The sequence below is a fragment of the Paroedura picta genome, chromosome 9 (genome assembly GCF_049243985.1).
Source record: "Paroedura picta isolate Pp20150507F chromosome 9, Ppicta_v3.0, whole genome shotgun sequence".
Lineage (NCBI taxonomy): Eukaryota > Metazoa > Chordata > Lepidosauria > Squamata > Gekkonidae > Paroedura > Paroedura picta.
Genome location: NC_135377.1, coordinates 74,848,433 through 74,863,973, shown reverse-complemented (window position 1 = coordinate 74,863,973; position 15,541 = coordinate 74,848,433). Strand labels below are relative to the sequence as shown.

Here is a 15,541-nt window from a genome sequence, read left to right as displayed (position 1 = left end):
GGGCCATGCAGGCCATCTAGTCCCACCCCCTGCTCAGTGCAGGGTCAGCCTCCAGCATCCAGGAGAAGGATCTGTCCAGCCGCTGCTTGAAGACGGCCAGTGAGGGGGAGCTCCCCACCTCCGTAGGCAGCCCATTCCTCTGCTGAACTAGACTCCGAGAATCCTAGAGTGGGAAGGGGCCACGCAGACCATCTAGTCCCAACCCCTGCTCAGTGCAGGGTCAGCCTCCAGCATCCAGGAGAAGGATATGTCCAGCCGCTGCTTGAAGACGGCCAGTGAGGGGGAGCTCCCCACCTCCTTAGGCAGCCCATTCCACTGCTGAACTAGACTCCTAGAATCCTAGAGTGGGAAGGGGCCATCCAGGCCATCTAGTCCCACCCCCTGCTCAGTGCAGGATCAGCCTCCAGCATCCAGGAGAAGGATCTGTCCAGCCGCTGCTTGAAGATGGCCAGTGAGGGGGAGCTCCCCACCTCCGTAGGCAGCCCATTCCTCTGCTGAACTAGACTCCTAGAATCCTAGAGTGGGAAGGGGCCACGCAGACCATCTAGTCCCAACCCCTGCTCAGTGCAGGGTCAGCCTCCAGCATCCAGGAGAAGGATCTGTCCAGCCGCTGCTTGAAGACGGCCAGTGAGGGGGAGCTCCCCACCTCCTTAGGCAGCCCATTCCACTGCTGAACTAGACTCCTAGAATCCTAGAGTGGGAAGGGGCCATCCAGGCCATCTAGTCCCACCCCCTGCTCAGTGCAGGATCAGCCTCCAGCATCCAGGAGAAGGATCTGTCCAGCCGCTGCTTGAAGACGGCCAGTGAGGGGGAGCTCCCCACCTCCGTAGGCAGCCCATTCCTCTGCTGAACTAGACTCCTAGAATCCTAGAGTGGGAAGGGGCCACGCAGACCATCTAGTCCCAACCCCTGCTCAGTGCAGGGTCAGCCTCCAGCATCCAGGAGAAGGATCTGTCCAGCCGCTGCTTGAAGACGGCCAGTGAGGGGGAGCTCCCCACCTCCGTAGGCAGCCCATTCCTCTGCTGAACTAGACTCCTAGAATCCTAGAGTGGGAAGGGGCCACGCAGACCATCTAGTCCCAACCCCTGCTCAGTGCAGGGTCAGCCTCCAGCATCCAGGAGAAGGATCTTTCCAGCCGCTGCTTGAAGACGGCCAGTGAGGGGGAGCTCCCCACCTCCTGAGGCAGCCCCTTCCACGGCTGAATTACTCTGCAACAACTGGTAAAGTGACAGCCATTAATTACTAAGAGAGCCAGTTTGGTGTAGTGGTTAGGAGTGTGGACTTCTAATCTGGCATGCCGGGTTCGATTCTGCGCTCCCCCATATGCAGCCAGCTGGGTGACCTTGGGCTCGCCATGGCACTGATAAAACTGTTCTGACCGAGCAGTGATATCAGGGCTCTCTCAGCCTCACCTATCCCACAGGGTGTCTGTTGTGGGGAGAGGAATGGGAAGGCGACTGTAAGCCGCTTTGAGCCTCCTTCAGGTAGGGAAAAGCGGCATATAAGAACCAACTCTTCTTCTTCTTCTTCTTCTAATGTAGACAGTTTTATTCCTCCAATGTTTTTGTGAACTACAACTGAACTCAAGGAGACTGGTTGGCTGTTTTAGCACAGAATTATCATATGGCATCATATGGCTGAATTTGGATGTTGTGACACAGTTTACTAATTTATCATAATTAGCTTTTGCCTTATATTTCCACTGTCATGATGGATGTTCATAGTCTGAGGAAGAGTGCTTGCCCTCGAAAGCTCATGCCTTGAATCAATCTCTGTTGGTCTTAAAGGTGCCCCTGCTGGACTCTGGTTTTGTTGTACTCTGCTTGTGAACATTTTTTTCCTGCTATCTAGCCCATGCCGTTCTCCATGTAGTCTAAACCCATTCCTGAGGTCCTCTCCTCTGCTGCCAACAGGAACCATTCCCTGCCCTTTCAAATTCTTAAAGACAGCCGTCTTGTCGGTTCTTGGAGGCGCTCTAGAAGCTACATAAGAGTTGTAGCAGCTTTTTTTAAGGAGGCCCTCTCAATGAAGAAGCACGACCCACAAAACCAAATGTCTTCTGGTATTACCTTGCCTTGCTTTGCAATTGTGTGGATAAGGAAGTCAGTTCTCACATTGTCAACATTGGGCACGAGGATCGAGCCGTACTCCGGGGTGCTGTCGGTGGGATACACATACTCTTCGACACGGGTGCTCCAGTGCATCCATTGGCCTAGCCAGAACAGAAGGTGGTGATTTCCCTTCCCCAAAAATCTCGTGTTTCAAGTTACAGAATGACTTTTTAGCTTGGGGGTATTGTGGGCAGATTAGACAGGAGTTTCTGAATGCTTTCTCCCATCTCACTAAACAAAAGCAGAGGTATAGGTGAGGTCTTTAATGTGCACCATACATAATTTGAAGCATAGCTATGTCATTTTTTAATGTACCCCTTTTGTGTGAAGGACATTCACAAGTCAAAGGAAGAAAGGTACGTCCACGGCTCAGAAAGAAGCAGGCAGAAGATTTCTTATGGCGAAATAGGATATCTCAGGATTGACCCAATCAGAGCTGGAGAAAAGCGAAAGCTGCATAGATGTGTCACATACTGATTCTGCCTCAAGGCAAAAAAATGTGAAATTATCATTGGCGCAAAGTGCAGTTGGAAAACTTTGATTACCTGTTTCCGGTTGTAGGCATCCCCTAAGTCAACACAAGGAAGGGTGGTATAGAACTTAAATATGAGTATTACTAAGCCAGAAACTACATAATGAAACTCATCTTAATCATTCTGAATATGACCGTTAGCAGTGTATAGCGAATAGGGTTTCACTAACCATCACCAGTAACGTAGTAGTCAAACATAGTATCGTCACTTCCCTTTGGGATATTAGGAAGGTCCAGCCTGATTGCTTTGTGGCCACGGAGCCAGTTCTCCAACTTGCGTCGGTCTTCTAATTCTAGCAGAGCTCCAATACTCCACATCAAGGAGAAGACATACAGTCTTTCCAAGTACTCTCCTGTTATTTCACCTCCCTGTTCCTGGATAGCAAAACACCATGACTTTTTAGATTCTCCTCTTTTATTTAACCACAACCAAGATGTTCAAGGTGAGTCTGACATGGATCTTGAGATATCCCATATCTTCACACTCTAACCACTCCTAACCAATGCCTAAGATGGTTTTTAACTTGGAGGCATGATGATAATTAACAATATTGTGAGTTGGCAACCCACCATTTTGGTTGTAGGTCATATGAAACAAAACAATAAATTATTGGTCTTTTTCAACACCAAATAAATTTCTCAAACATCCTCTGAATATCTAACAACTTTTGCCATGGACTCATGAGAGAGTAATCTTGGAGGAATTTTCATTTTAAGTAGTGCTAGTCATTTTAGATCTTCTGTTTTATATGATCCAGCTTTAAATTGTATTCTAATAATTGATTGATGTTATTTATTATCTTTAGGTACTCATCTTGATCTGGTAATCTGTGATAGTTCTAGCTTTAGTTGTGCGTCTATATTAATTAGTGCCCGTTGGTACTGATTTTGTTCTAATGATTTTATAACCAAAGACATTGACATGGGCCAGTTCACAATCATATTACTGGGAGTTCAGATAAAGGGTCTGGAAATCTTGTCTTGACACAAGGTCATATTGCTTGTAACAACTTTTACTGAAAGGGAATTCAATTATTTTAAGTAGCACAAATGGTTTTACCTTGCAAGGGATGAGGCCCTGCAGCATATTGATGCTCTGCATGATCACAAAGGCTTCTAGCATCTCTATCTTGTATTCCAAAGACTGGATGCTGAAGCGGGACACATCTGGGAACGACGCAGTATAGAGCTGGCGCAGAATCTCTGCTTCCTGTGGAGATCGCTTTCTCAAGAACCCCTGTGAAAGCCAGTGGCAGAACCAACTTTTAAAAAATGGATAATGCAATTCTTGACAGCAGTTTAAATGACAGATGTCAAGAATGTTCTACTTTTTCCCTACAGATGCATTCAGAAGAGTTTAAAGGCCATAAAGCAACTGAGCAGCAAAAACACATTTATACCTCCAGAATAGGACTCCAGCTGAGAACTGAGGAGCTCATGAACACCATTCCATTCCTCGACACGGTAGCCGGGGAGGCGTTGTCAATATTATGAGGCTCAAAGACGATTTTGCAGTTGGGGGCCATAGGGATTCGGTCTCCATTTGCCAGTGTTAATGTTTTGTTATCATCGAGTACTGAATTCAAGTTCTCAATCCAAATTGCATCAACGGGGCCATCAAGGACTATCCAGATGTGCTCTCCTAAGACCCAGTAACAGGGAAAACTGTGTTTCATTCAAAGGAGTTTGAAAGCATACCAAATATTGTCCCACCACCTGCTATGCTTTGACATCCTGCACTGAATTAAACCTGATGACTGAGTCAGTGTGGCAAGTCTCAGAACTGAGGAAAACTCAAGTCAAAATTGGCAAAACAGAAGTTCCATGAGGCCTTCCACAAGTCACTGGGCTGGATTTAGTTTTTTGACAGTCTTGCATCAGGAGAATTCTCCCTCCTCTGGAGAAAAGTACCTCTGGGAAATCCAGCCCCATTATCTCCCAGGCTAATTGACCTCACATGGTTGCTGCGAAGATGAAGTACTTAGAGAACAGGTGGGGGCACACAAATAACCACCACAAAATTCTCAGACACCTTCCTTTGGTTTCTGATTATCCATTCCCATAAGCTCAAACAGACATTCCCTCTCAGTGGTAGCAGGACCATGACACTGGGCAGAGGAAACATTAACAAAAACAGTCCTCCCTTTAGCATAAGCATAAAGTTCTAGAGACAAATCCAATTAGGCAATAGCTTTCATAGAAATTAACTGAAACGGCTGTAATCAGAGCTTCAATATATTGCTTTGCACTCCAGGGTTCCCCCCGAAGTAGATTCAAAGCAGGTATATAGGGTCTGTTTCCATTGTAGGGTGGAAGTTCTGGAAATCAGTGGTGTTCTGTGATATCTGTTTACAAATACACAGGTATAAAGCAAGCAGGTGTGCAGAGATTTATCCATTTCCAATACAGCATAGTAAAGATGGTGAGGGGTTTGTAGACCAAGATATATGAGGAAAGCTTGGGGGAGCTTGGAGAGGTTTAGCCTGGAGAGGAGACGACTGAGAGGGGATCTGATAACCAACGTCAAGTATTGAAAAGGCTGCCATATAGAGGATGGAGCAGAATTGTTCTCTCTTGCCCCGGAGGGACGGACCAGAGCCATTGGGATGAAATTAATCCAAAGGAAATTCCGTCTAAACATCCAGAAGAAATTCCTGATAGAGCGGTTCCTCAGAGGAACCAGCTTCCTCGGGAGGTGGTGGGTTCTCCATCTTTGGAATTTTTTAAATTGAGAGCCAGTTTGGTGTAGTGGTTAGGAGTGCGGACTTCTAATCTGGCATGCCAGGTTCGATTCTGCACTCCCCCACATGCAGCCAGCTGGGTGACCTTGGGCTCACCACGGCACTGATAAAACTGTTCTGACCGAGCAGGAATATCAGGGCTCTCTCAGCCTCACCCACCCCACAGGGTGTCTGTTGTGGGGAGAGGAATGGGAAGGCGACTGTAAGCCGCTTTGAGCCTCCTTCGGGTAGGGAAAAGCGGCATATAAGAACCAACTCTTCTTCTTCTTCTTCTTCTAAACAGAGGCTGGATAGCCATCTGACGGAGAGGCTGATTCTGTGAAGGTTCAAAGGGGTGGCAGGTTAGAGTGGAGGAGCGATTGGGATGTGAGTGTCCTGCCTAGTGCAGGGGGTTGGACTAGATGACCCAGGAGGCCCCTTCCAACTCTATGATTCTATCATGAAACCTGCTATGTGATCATGGGACAATCATACACACACTCAGCCTCACTTAGCCGGCAGGGTGGTGGTGAGGATAAGATGGGGAAGGAGACCCACATCCACTGCCCTGAGTTCTTGGGGAAAGGGCAGGCCTGAAAGACATGAGGCAGATGGGCACATCCGTCTCCAGGAGCAGCAGCTCAGGATCCCCTTTCACTCAAAGAGAACTCAGAGGACCTATTTTTTCAGCCGGAGCCTGAGGGCACAATCTGTTCCTTCAACCCCATTTCCAGCAAGTAGAAACGGGTTATGGTACTGGCTGAACTGGCCTTGCAGGAGGTTCATTAGTGACATCTGTTGCTCAAATTAGCACTCTATAAGCAAGCCTAGTAACTGTCTCTGTCCTCATAACTCAGTTACAGGACTCAGTCAAATAAGCCACAGCAATAAGAAAGGGGTGGAAATTCTGCCCTTCTGACATAAAAGGGAATTCCTGCTGCTGCCAAGGCTTCTTCCCCTCTTCATTCCCAGAAAGCTCCCAAGAGATCTGCCCTTTGAGATATTACTTTATCAAATGGTTTTAAGAATCAGTGAGTGAGATGGACTTCAGGGGGCCTTACTAACGCATTCTCTGCGGCCAATTCCGCACAGGCGGAAAAGGCCGAGAGAGCAGCCAAATGGAAGCAGGGCAAATCTCTGCTTCTATATAACGTTGCCGCCTGGCTGCCACCCTCCTGGGCCTGGTATGGATCAGGCCCCAGAAGCTCCAGGCCAAGGAAATGTGGAATTTTCCGAGTTCCTTTAGCTCACTGTGGGAGCCAACAGGACCTGTCCCGCAGCAGGCCCGGGTCTTTGAGGCTGAATTCCTCCCTGCCCTACAGTGGCCCAGAAGGGGCAAACAATGCCCTGGTCATCTTTGCAGTGCTCTGCCAGGCCGTGGAGCAGACTGGGGCATTTATTTTCATTCTGCAAATAAAGACCCACCCATGGGGGGCCCCCATTCGGCAGAACTAATCCGCTGCTTTTTTGTTTCCCATGGGTCCACCGTGTGGACACCAACTGCTGCAGAGCATGCAGGTCCCCTTCAACAGCTGCCACCGTGCGGAATCAGCCTGTGAGAGGTTTTTTCTTTTGGCACAGATATGTCACATAGCAAAGATGCATTCTGAGCACCTTTCTTAGCTCGCAACGTTTTCCTCCAAAGCGTGGAGAAAACGCCATCAGTCCAGTCATTTGTTGCCACATCAAGACGTCCGAACATCTGCGGTGCTGTGATGGCCTTGGGATTCATTCTCATCTCGCGGTGGGGCTGTCCACAGTCTGCAGAAATCATCATGATGTATAAAAAGCATTTGGTCACTATTTCTGGGGACCCAGGGTGACCTTGCATTACTGTTTCATTCAGCAACACCCACATTTTTCAGTCCTGTTAATCTGAATTAAAATTACTTAAAACAGACATATTAAAGAAACCTAGATAAACCTAGGCTATGAAAGACAAATTAATGATTTTAAAATTTCCTCCTCCCGCCCACCCCAGATGTCTCTGTGGTCACACCTGACCCTCTAAGCCCAGGATGGCATGTTCAGATAAATTTGTTCACTATTTAAAACACATATGTTTAATTGACCTAAGCAATTTATAACCAAAAAGGTCATTATTACAAATAATAAATTAGAATAAAGTTAACAAAATTAAATTCCAAGAGAACAATTAAATATTTTGAAGTCTCATTTGCTACAGAAATATCTGGCAACTGGCAACTTAATATTTCTGATGTTGCCAGAGACAACGTTACAGAGATGGTAATGACTGCAGAAACAGGGAAACTACACTAAGAAAGGAAAATGGATGCTCAAGGCTGATCCTGCACTGAGCAGGGGTGGGACTAGATGGCCTGTGTGGCCCCTTCCCACTCTGGGATTCTGTGAGTCTAGGACCTATAGAGAAGGAGAAGAAAATGCACAATAATTCAGGGAGCCAGAAACTACAGGGATAGAATCTTTGATCTATCATTAGATCATTAAGGATTGCTTGGCCCTTGTATAAATGGTATTACTTTGCTGCCCCCGGAAGAAAATGCGTCCTCCATACCAGCCATGGCTCTCATCAGCGTGTGGATGCATGTGGTCTTTCCTGCCCCGCTTGGGCCCAGCGCCATCATTCCATGCCTCACTCGTTGCGTTTCAAACAACTGGATAACCTTCAGTCTCCATGGGGGATGGTTAATTAAGCCAGCCCTTTCCACCTGTCATGATTGCCACCAAGAAAGAAATAAGGCTTATTTCATCATTGTCAATTTTCTTCAGTTGCCCAGAAAACAGTCTCTGACTTGATGCAAAAGATGCATTTATTCTAAAGCAAGAAAGTTAACCCATCAAGTACCTGGTCGGAACAGGGGTACAACAGAACAAGCACAGCATATAACCACTTCATCCGCACCCACCCCCACCCCTGTGAGAACCCGAGAAATGCGGGAGATCTTCAGAGGGAACCGACCAGGCGGATAGACAGGTGCTCAAGGCCACGGCGCTGCATTCCAGAGACAAGGAAAATGGACGGGGAAGGGGAAGGGGTGCAAGGGAGAAGGAAGGGAAGGCAGGTGGGTGCAATAAACTCTCTGGATCTACACATGCAACCGAACCAAAACAAATGGCAGCAGCACAGTATTCTGACAATCAACAGGCTCTGTGCACAAGCTTTGCTGGCCAGTTTAACAAGCAACGCAACATGAATCTTTAGGCCTAATTCCAAAGTTATTGCAGAATTAGCTTTCTTGGACGGGAGCCCTGTATGAATGAAGTGACAGAATCTGCCTTTTAGGATAAGACCAGTGAGGGTCCACATAGTCTAGCATCCTGACTCCTCAGAACCATTTCTTATGCCAACAACAGGGCATAAAGGTAAAGGCCTTCTTTTGGTAAGAACATCAGAAGAGCCCTGCTGGGTCAGACCAGTGTTCTGTCTAGTCCACCATCTTCTCTCACGTAGGGGCCAACCAATTCCTCTGGTTGACCAACAACAGGACATAGAGGCTGAGGTCTTCATAAGGGCCTAAGAAGAGCACTGCTGAATCACAGCAGTGGCCCAGCATTCAGTGGCCAGAGAGGCAGAGGCCTTCTCCTGATGTCATCTCCTGACATTGGGATTCAGAGGCTTAGTGTTGGTATAGTGCTATGTCTAAATGAGGAGCAAGAGATAATATATTGGACTGTGACCCCTACTGAAAATGCATTTTAAAAAGATAGCATGTCAGGGAGAAAAGGCTCAAACCTAGACCTCTGTCATGTTATCCTAGCTTTCTATGAGACTGCAGAACTCACTGTCTCCCACCGGCTACCTAAAGCTGTTCTGTACTAAGACAGCTGTAAAAACATCCTATGATTCGTATTTCAAAACAACAACACCCCTTTATGATAAGTGATGATCATTCACTAAACCAGTATCAGAATTGCTTTTGCTCTTCTATGAGGTGACTAGATTCAGAGACCGTTCCTAAGAATGGGCTTTGAAGACCCCCCCCCCACCGCCACTGCCGCAGCTGGCCAGCAAACCCGGTGCCGCGGCTTTCCCGGGGCCCTCCAAGCACGCCCGTGGCCTCAGCAAGGCGGCGGGCATGCTCGGCAGGCCCTGGGGACGCCGTTCCCGGCCCTCCCCACCAATGCCACCGCTTCCGCAAGGCCCTCCAAGCATGCCCGCCACCTCTGTGAGGAGGCGGGCCTGCCCGGTGGGCCTAGGGGAAGCCATCCTCATCCCCCTCCCCACCGATGCTGCGGCTTCCCCTGGGCCCTCCGATCAGCCCCGCCGCCACCTGCTTGGCAAGCCCAGGGAAAGCCATCCCAGCCTCCCCCCCCCCCCGCCGAGCATACCCGCCGCCTCATGGCCATCCCCAGCCCCCTTCCCCGGTGGTGAGCCCAGTGGCCGGACTGACTACTCACAGCAGTCGGTGTGGCTTCTGGGTATAGCTCTGGATTGTGCTGGTGAGGGCCCAATCGCGTCTTCCGATTGGGCCCTCACCCGACTGGCTAGAACTGCTGTCTGTCCTGGTGAGGGGCCCCGCCCACTCTCCACCCACCAAGAGCATAGCCTTTTATGTCAACAGCAAACGCTGTTTACAGATATTTCAAGATAACTCATTACTGTTCATTATTTTATGGGTTTTGCTCCATTGGTTAATAACCAAACTGCAGGACTGCACAAGCTCCCATGGAACGAGCTGTTACTGCTGAGGGACCAGTGGAGGAATCATAGAATCCTAGAGTTGGAAGGGGCCATACAGGCCATCTAGTCCAACCCCCTGCTCAACGCAGGACTAGCCCTAAGCATCCTAAAGCATCCAAGAAAAGTATGTATCCAACCTTTGCTTGAAGACTGCCAGTGAGGGGGAGCTCACCACCTCCTTAGGCAGCCTATTCCACTGCTGAACTACTCTGACTGTGAAAAACTTTTTCCTGATATCTAGCCTATATCGTTGTACTTGAAGTTTAAACCCATTACTGCATGTCCTTTCCTCTGCAGCCAATGGGAACAGCATCCTGCCCTCCTCCAAGTGACAACCTTTCAAATACTTAAAGAGGACTATCATGTCCCCTCTCAACCTCCTTTTCTCCAGGCTGAACATTCCCGAGTCCCTCAACCTATCTTCATAGGGCTTGGTCCCTTGGCCCCAGATCATCTTCGTCGCTCTCCTCTGTACCCTTTCAATTTTATCTACGTCCTTCTTGAAGTGAGGCCTCCAGAACTGCACACAGTACTCCAGGTGTGGTCTGACCAGTGCCGTATACAATGGGACTATGACATCTTGTGATTTTAATGTGATGCCCCTGTTGATACAGCCCAAAATGGATAGTTTCTGAAACATGAGAGCTTCATGGCCCAGCAACAAATAAAAGTACAAATAGGGAAGTAAAAAAACATACACTGAATCTCTCTATTGTTTTGTCTTGTTTTTTTCAATCCATGTCTTCTTCAAGATTAAGCCCATGGAATCTTTCAACAGTTAGCCCACCAGCAAGTTTCTCTGTCAACCTGCAGAACGAGAGCCTGTAAAAGGCCTCTCAGCATTACCTGCTTGCTAATGGCAGCCTCAAGCTCTGGATACCCGGCTTTGTCAAGCTGCATGCTGGGGAACAAGTCATGAATCAGACTCAAGAATAAGGGTTCATCTTCATCAATCTAACAATAACAAAAAAAATAAATAAGAAAAACACAACAGAACACTTATTTTCTGTAATTCAGCCAAGGAGCACCCAACCCATGTCTAATGGAAGCGGGCGAGGTTTGTGAATCAGACACTGTCAGAGGAATGTGCCAGGCATGTACCTTCTTTGCACCTCACGAGTAGCACTGATGGGAGGCTGCCAGGGTAGGGGACTGGAAAACTGGGCCAGACGCTATGGGAAGACAGCATATCTTGCCTTCCCCAAGCATGGGGGGGAGGGGGTAGAAGAAAAATTTGCCTGGGAGCCCACGGAAGATTAATCGTCAAGAGCTGATTCTTCAACTTGCATCTGCAAAAACACACCAACATGCATTGAGGGATGGGCTTTTCATGGGTAAGACTAAGCTTCAGGACTGGTGTGGGTTGTAGGTATAACTGAGGAAGAAGGAGAAAAGGAGGAGAGAGAAGCAGCCAACGGGGATGGAAATGAGGTCACAAATCTATGATGCCCAGCTAAGGGATTCCAGAGCAAATGGGAAAAGGCCAAACCTGCATGTTTCAAACAGAACTCCAGGTGAGCCAGGGAGATGGGTACAATACAGGGAATCAATGAAGACCACATGCACATTTCAAGTGGATAGCCGGGTCAGCAGTGATTTACCACAGAAGTAATTTGGGAAGCAGATGGTCAGCCAAAGGAAATTGCCTAGACGAAACTGAGGGCCATTCCGCATTTGTCCAAAATAGTACAATGGTTACTAATTGAAATCGCTACAGTTTTGCCGTTATGCACAATGTCGTTGACAATCTGCAACACTCCTGAAACCGATCCGCATAAAGCGCATCGTTGTAGCGCTGTTGTAGCGCTTTCAGGGAAATCCCAAAAAGTGGATTCACCCTCCGGAAAGCGCTACACTCCTGCAACCAACCTGCAACACTAGCGGGGAAGTTCTGTGCATTACCATTGTTGCGGTTTCTGCAAAGTTTCTGCAAAGTCCCTCCCCCCTGGCTCTCTCCTCTGATCTTCCGGCGAAGCGATCGCCATTTTTTTCTCTCCAAGCGAGCGGAGATCAACGCAAGCCTTCATTTACCCAGTGAGGCTTCCCCGGCTGCAGTCCCTCTGTTTAAAGTCACCAAGCACAAGCAACACAGAGGCCCGTTTGCTGGTTTATTTTCCCTTTATTTTTCACACTGTTTTTGGCCGAAAATCGCGCCCATGAGGGGGGGGGCGTTCACTCGGGGGGAGCGTGGCAATGATGAAATGGCAGCTCAAACACCACCTGCTAGCTGGATGGGTCGTTGCAACAAATCAATGCATATTCGTTGCAACGGGTGTGTTTTTAAAAAAAAAAAACCTTCGTTAAAGGGAAAGGGGCTGTTTGGGAGCATGATAACGGCCGCCCATTGGCTGCTTGACAGCCAGGGGTGGGACACAGCTCGGCAATAGCGCTTCCTGGCTAGCGATTTTTGCAGAGACCGGAACCCTGTGGGAAACGATAGAAACGCAACTGGATTCCACTACAAAGGCAGGTATGCATAACGACGAATTCCACTATTTAAAATGGCGTTTTCGTTCCGCAAACAATTTGCAACATTGATCCCAGTGCGGAATGGCCCTGACATTTTATTCTAATCATTTCTGCAAGCACAGCACAAAATGGCACAAACACGTCTCCGCAAGGCTCACCAGCTTGGAAAGGTTCATGTCTCTCAAGACCCGCATCACAATAGTGGACTCCGTGTCGTCGGGGTTTGCTCTTTTGGCTGCTCCCAAGGTCCGCAATACAGACAATATATTCCTGAGCCCAAAATCATAGTGCACCTGACAAGAGGCCAACGGGTTTCAAGCAGGGAAGTGACAGGAGTTCATATTTTATGCCAATCATAGAACAAAGTCACCCTTGTGATTTCATCACGAATTCCAGCAGCGTGTACATATTTTATGTCAACAGAGCCTGGTCTAGGGTTAGCTATCAGTATCTGGCTGAAATTAAACATAAGGAAGAACATTGACCTGTGGCTGGAAAGAGGAACCCCATGCCAAATTGTAGCAGCGCAGTTACCAAGCATCATGTGGACTGCCTGTCTGTCTCCATATAAAAAAGCATGATGTGGTCATATCCAGTTGGCTGAGGAAGGCCAGGGCTCAATGGAAGAGCAGCTGCTTGTCATGAAGGAGGTCCCGGGCTCCAATCCCAGGCTCTCTAGTCAGACAAATGAGCAGCTGTTTTCCCATCAGGGGAGGCAACGGAGACCTTGATGGCCTCACTTGATATATTCAGGTGGGTTGGGCTGAACTTGTAGGACAAGGTTTGCATCTTGCAGCACCTTGAGACCAACAAAGTTTAACTGTGGGTTTCATAGGCCAAAAAAATAAAGTTTAATTCCGGGGATAAGCTTTCATAGGCATACATTAAACTTTGTTGGCCGTAAAGGTGCCACTGGACTCAAAGTTCGTTCTTGGTATTTAACAGCTTCTGGTGTCCAATCCCCATAATGCAGAATGGAGGTGGAAGAAATATTGTGTGTTTCTAATACTACAGGAGTCAGAAGAGAAGACCAGGAGTTTGATCTGGGATGGCCCTTTACAACAACAGAGGTTGCTTCCACACAAATCAGAAGGAAAAGCACCAAATAACTCAACATTGTCAGACATTTGCACTGCTGGCGGCAGCATTTAGAATATTTCTGGCCCACAAACAGCACCATACTAAGCAAAGTTACACCTTGCTAAGACAAACAGGAGGAGAAAGCTGGGTGCCTGCTGAGAACTGCCCTGTGAACCTCTACATGGAACAGACTGAAGCAACCTCACCTGCTTGGACAGCTGTTCCTCGCAGAGCTTATACAGAGTAAAGAACTTCCTTGCAAGGACAATGTTATCAATGAAGCCGCAGCTGGCCAGCTTAACCCGGATGATGATCTGCCGATCCGGGACCATCATGGCCACAGAGCGGAAGCTGATCTTCAGGTTTTCAGGCAGCTCTTGACGGCCAGCATAGCCGGGGTTCTGAGTGGAGAGAGAGATCATTTAGGCCAGCATCGGTCACGGCCTCATCACTGGCAAACTTGTGCAACATAGTATAAAAGCAACAAGGGGAGGGATGTTTGGAACCCAAAAAACATGTCCGCTTGATCTTTACCATAATGAAGTTCAAGCTGAGTGACAGGCAACTCACACCATACCTGAGTGTCCCTCGGGAGCATGCCCTCTTCCACTGAGGGCCGGTGGTGGGTCTGCCCTGCCCCTGGCCTCCCTCTCCTCCACCTTCCTCCTGCTGGCAGAAGAGCCTGCCCCCTCTGCTGGCAAGCTGGGCCAGAGGGAGGAAGAGGCACAGCCTCAGGACACGGAGCGCAGCCTTTATGCTCACCCAGGATCTCGGAGGTGGGAGAAGGGGTCCAGCCCCCAGCAAGCCCCATGGGACTGAGTGCAACCTTTGCATTCTCCTGAGTTCGGGGTGGGTGGGGGATGCAGGAAAAGCTACCCCCCAGCCAAATAAGGACCAGCTTGACCTTTTGGCACTCCTCTGCACTTACCCCGTAGTGTGCAGGGCAGCCTTTGGGTGCTCCTCCATGCACCCACTCCCAATTGGGGGGGGGGACTGGGAGAGCCTTCCTTCCTTCCTTCCTTCCTTCCTTCCTTCCTTCCTTCCTCTTCTATTTTCCCACTCTCCCTTTCTTTCTCTCTTCCTCCCTTCCTCCCTCCTCCTCTTTCTCTCTTCCTTCCGTTCTTCCCTCCTTCCATACCTTCTTCCTTCCTTTCTTTTTCTTTCTCCCTCCCCCTTCCTTCCTGCTTTCTGTCTTGCTTCATCCCCTTTCCTTCCTTTCTTTCCTTCTTCTCTCCTTCCTTCCTTTTCTCATTCCTTCCTTCCTTCCTTCCTTCCTTCCTTCCTCTTCTATTTCCCCACTCTCCCTCTTTCTTTCTCTCTTCCTTCCATTCTTCCCTCCTTCCATGCCTTCTTCCTTCCTTTCTTTTTCTTTCTCCCTCCCCCTTCCTTCCTGCTTTCTGTCTTGCTTCATCCCCTTTCCTTCCTTTCTTTCCTTCTTCTCTCCTTCCTTCCTTTTCTCCTTCCTTCCTTCCATCCTTCCTTCCTTCCTTCCTTCCTTCCTTCCTTCCTTCCTTCCTCTTCTATTTCCTCACTCTCCCTCTCTCTTTCTCTCTTCCTCCCTTCTTCCCTCTTCCTCTCTTCCTTCCATTCTTCCCTCCTTCCATGCCTTCTTCCTTCCTTTCTTTTTCCTTCTCCCTCCCCCTTCCTTCCTGCTTTCTGTCTTGTTTCATCCCCTTTCCTTCCTTTCTTTCCTTCTTCTCACCTTCCTTCCTTCTCTCCTTCCTTCCTTTTCTCCTTCCTTCCTTCCTTCCTTCCTTCCTTCCTTCCTTCCTTCCTTCCTTCCTTCCTTCCTCCCTCTTCTATTTCCTCACTCTCCCTCTTCCTTTCTCTCTTCCTCCCTTCTTCCCTCTTCCTCTTTCTCTCTTCCTTCCATTCTTCCCTCCTTCCATGCCTTCTTCCTTCCTTTCTTTTTCCTTCTCCCTCCCCCTTCCTTCCTGCTTTCTGTCTTGTTTCATCCCCTTTCCTT

At 48.5% G+C, this 15,541-nt stretch overlaps 1 protein-coding gene across 3 annotated transcripts in view; it reads right to left on the bottom strand.

The window, feature by feature from the left end:
- Positions 1-15,541, bottom strand: part of DNAH5 (dynein axonemal heavy chain 5) — a 323,270-nt gene that overhangs the window by 164,435 nt on the left and 143,294 nt on the right. For all 3 annotated transcript variants that reach the window (XM_077353359.1, XM_077353360.1, XM_077353361.1), the window contains 9 exons: positions 13,782-13,976; positions 12,654-12,788; positions 10,873-10,980; positions 7,900-8,053; positions 6,978-7,124; positions 4,044-4,285; positions 3,704-3,880; positions 2,814-3,018; positions 2,070-2,212 (listed from right to left, as the gene is read on the bottom strand). In XM_077353359.1, the coding sequence (XP_077209474.1) occupies positions 2,070-2,212; positions 2,814-3,018; positions 3,704-3,880; positions 4,044-4,285; positions 6,978-7,124; positions 7,900-8,053; positions 10,873-10,980; positions 12,654-12,788; positions 13,782-13,976 (1,506 nt within the window). The remainder of the gene's footprint in view (positions 1-2,069; positions 2,213-2,813; positions 3,019-3,703; positions 3,881-4,043; positions 4,286-6,977; positions 7,125-7,899; positions 8,054-10,872; positions 10,981-12,653; positions 12,789-13,781; positions 13,977-15,541) is intronic.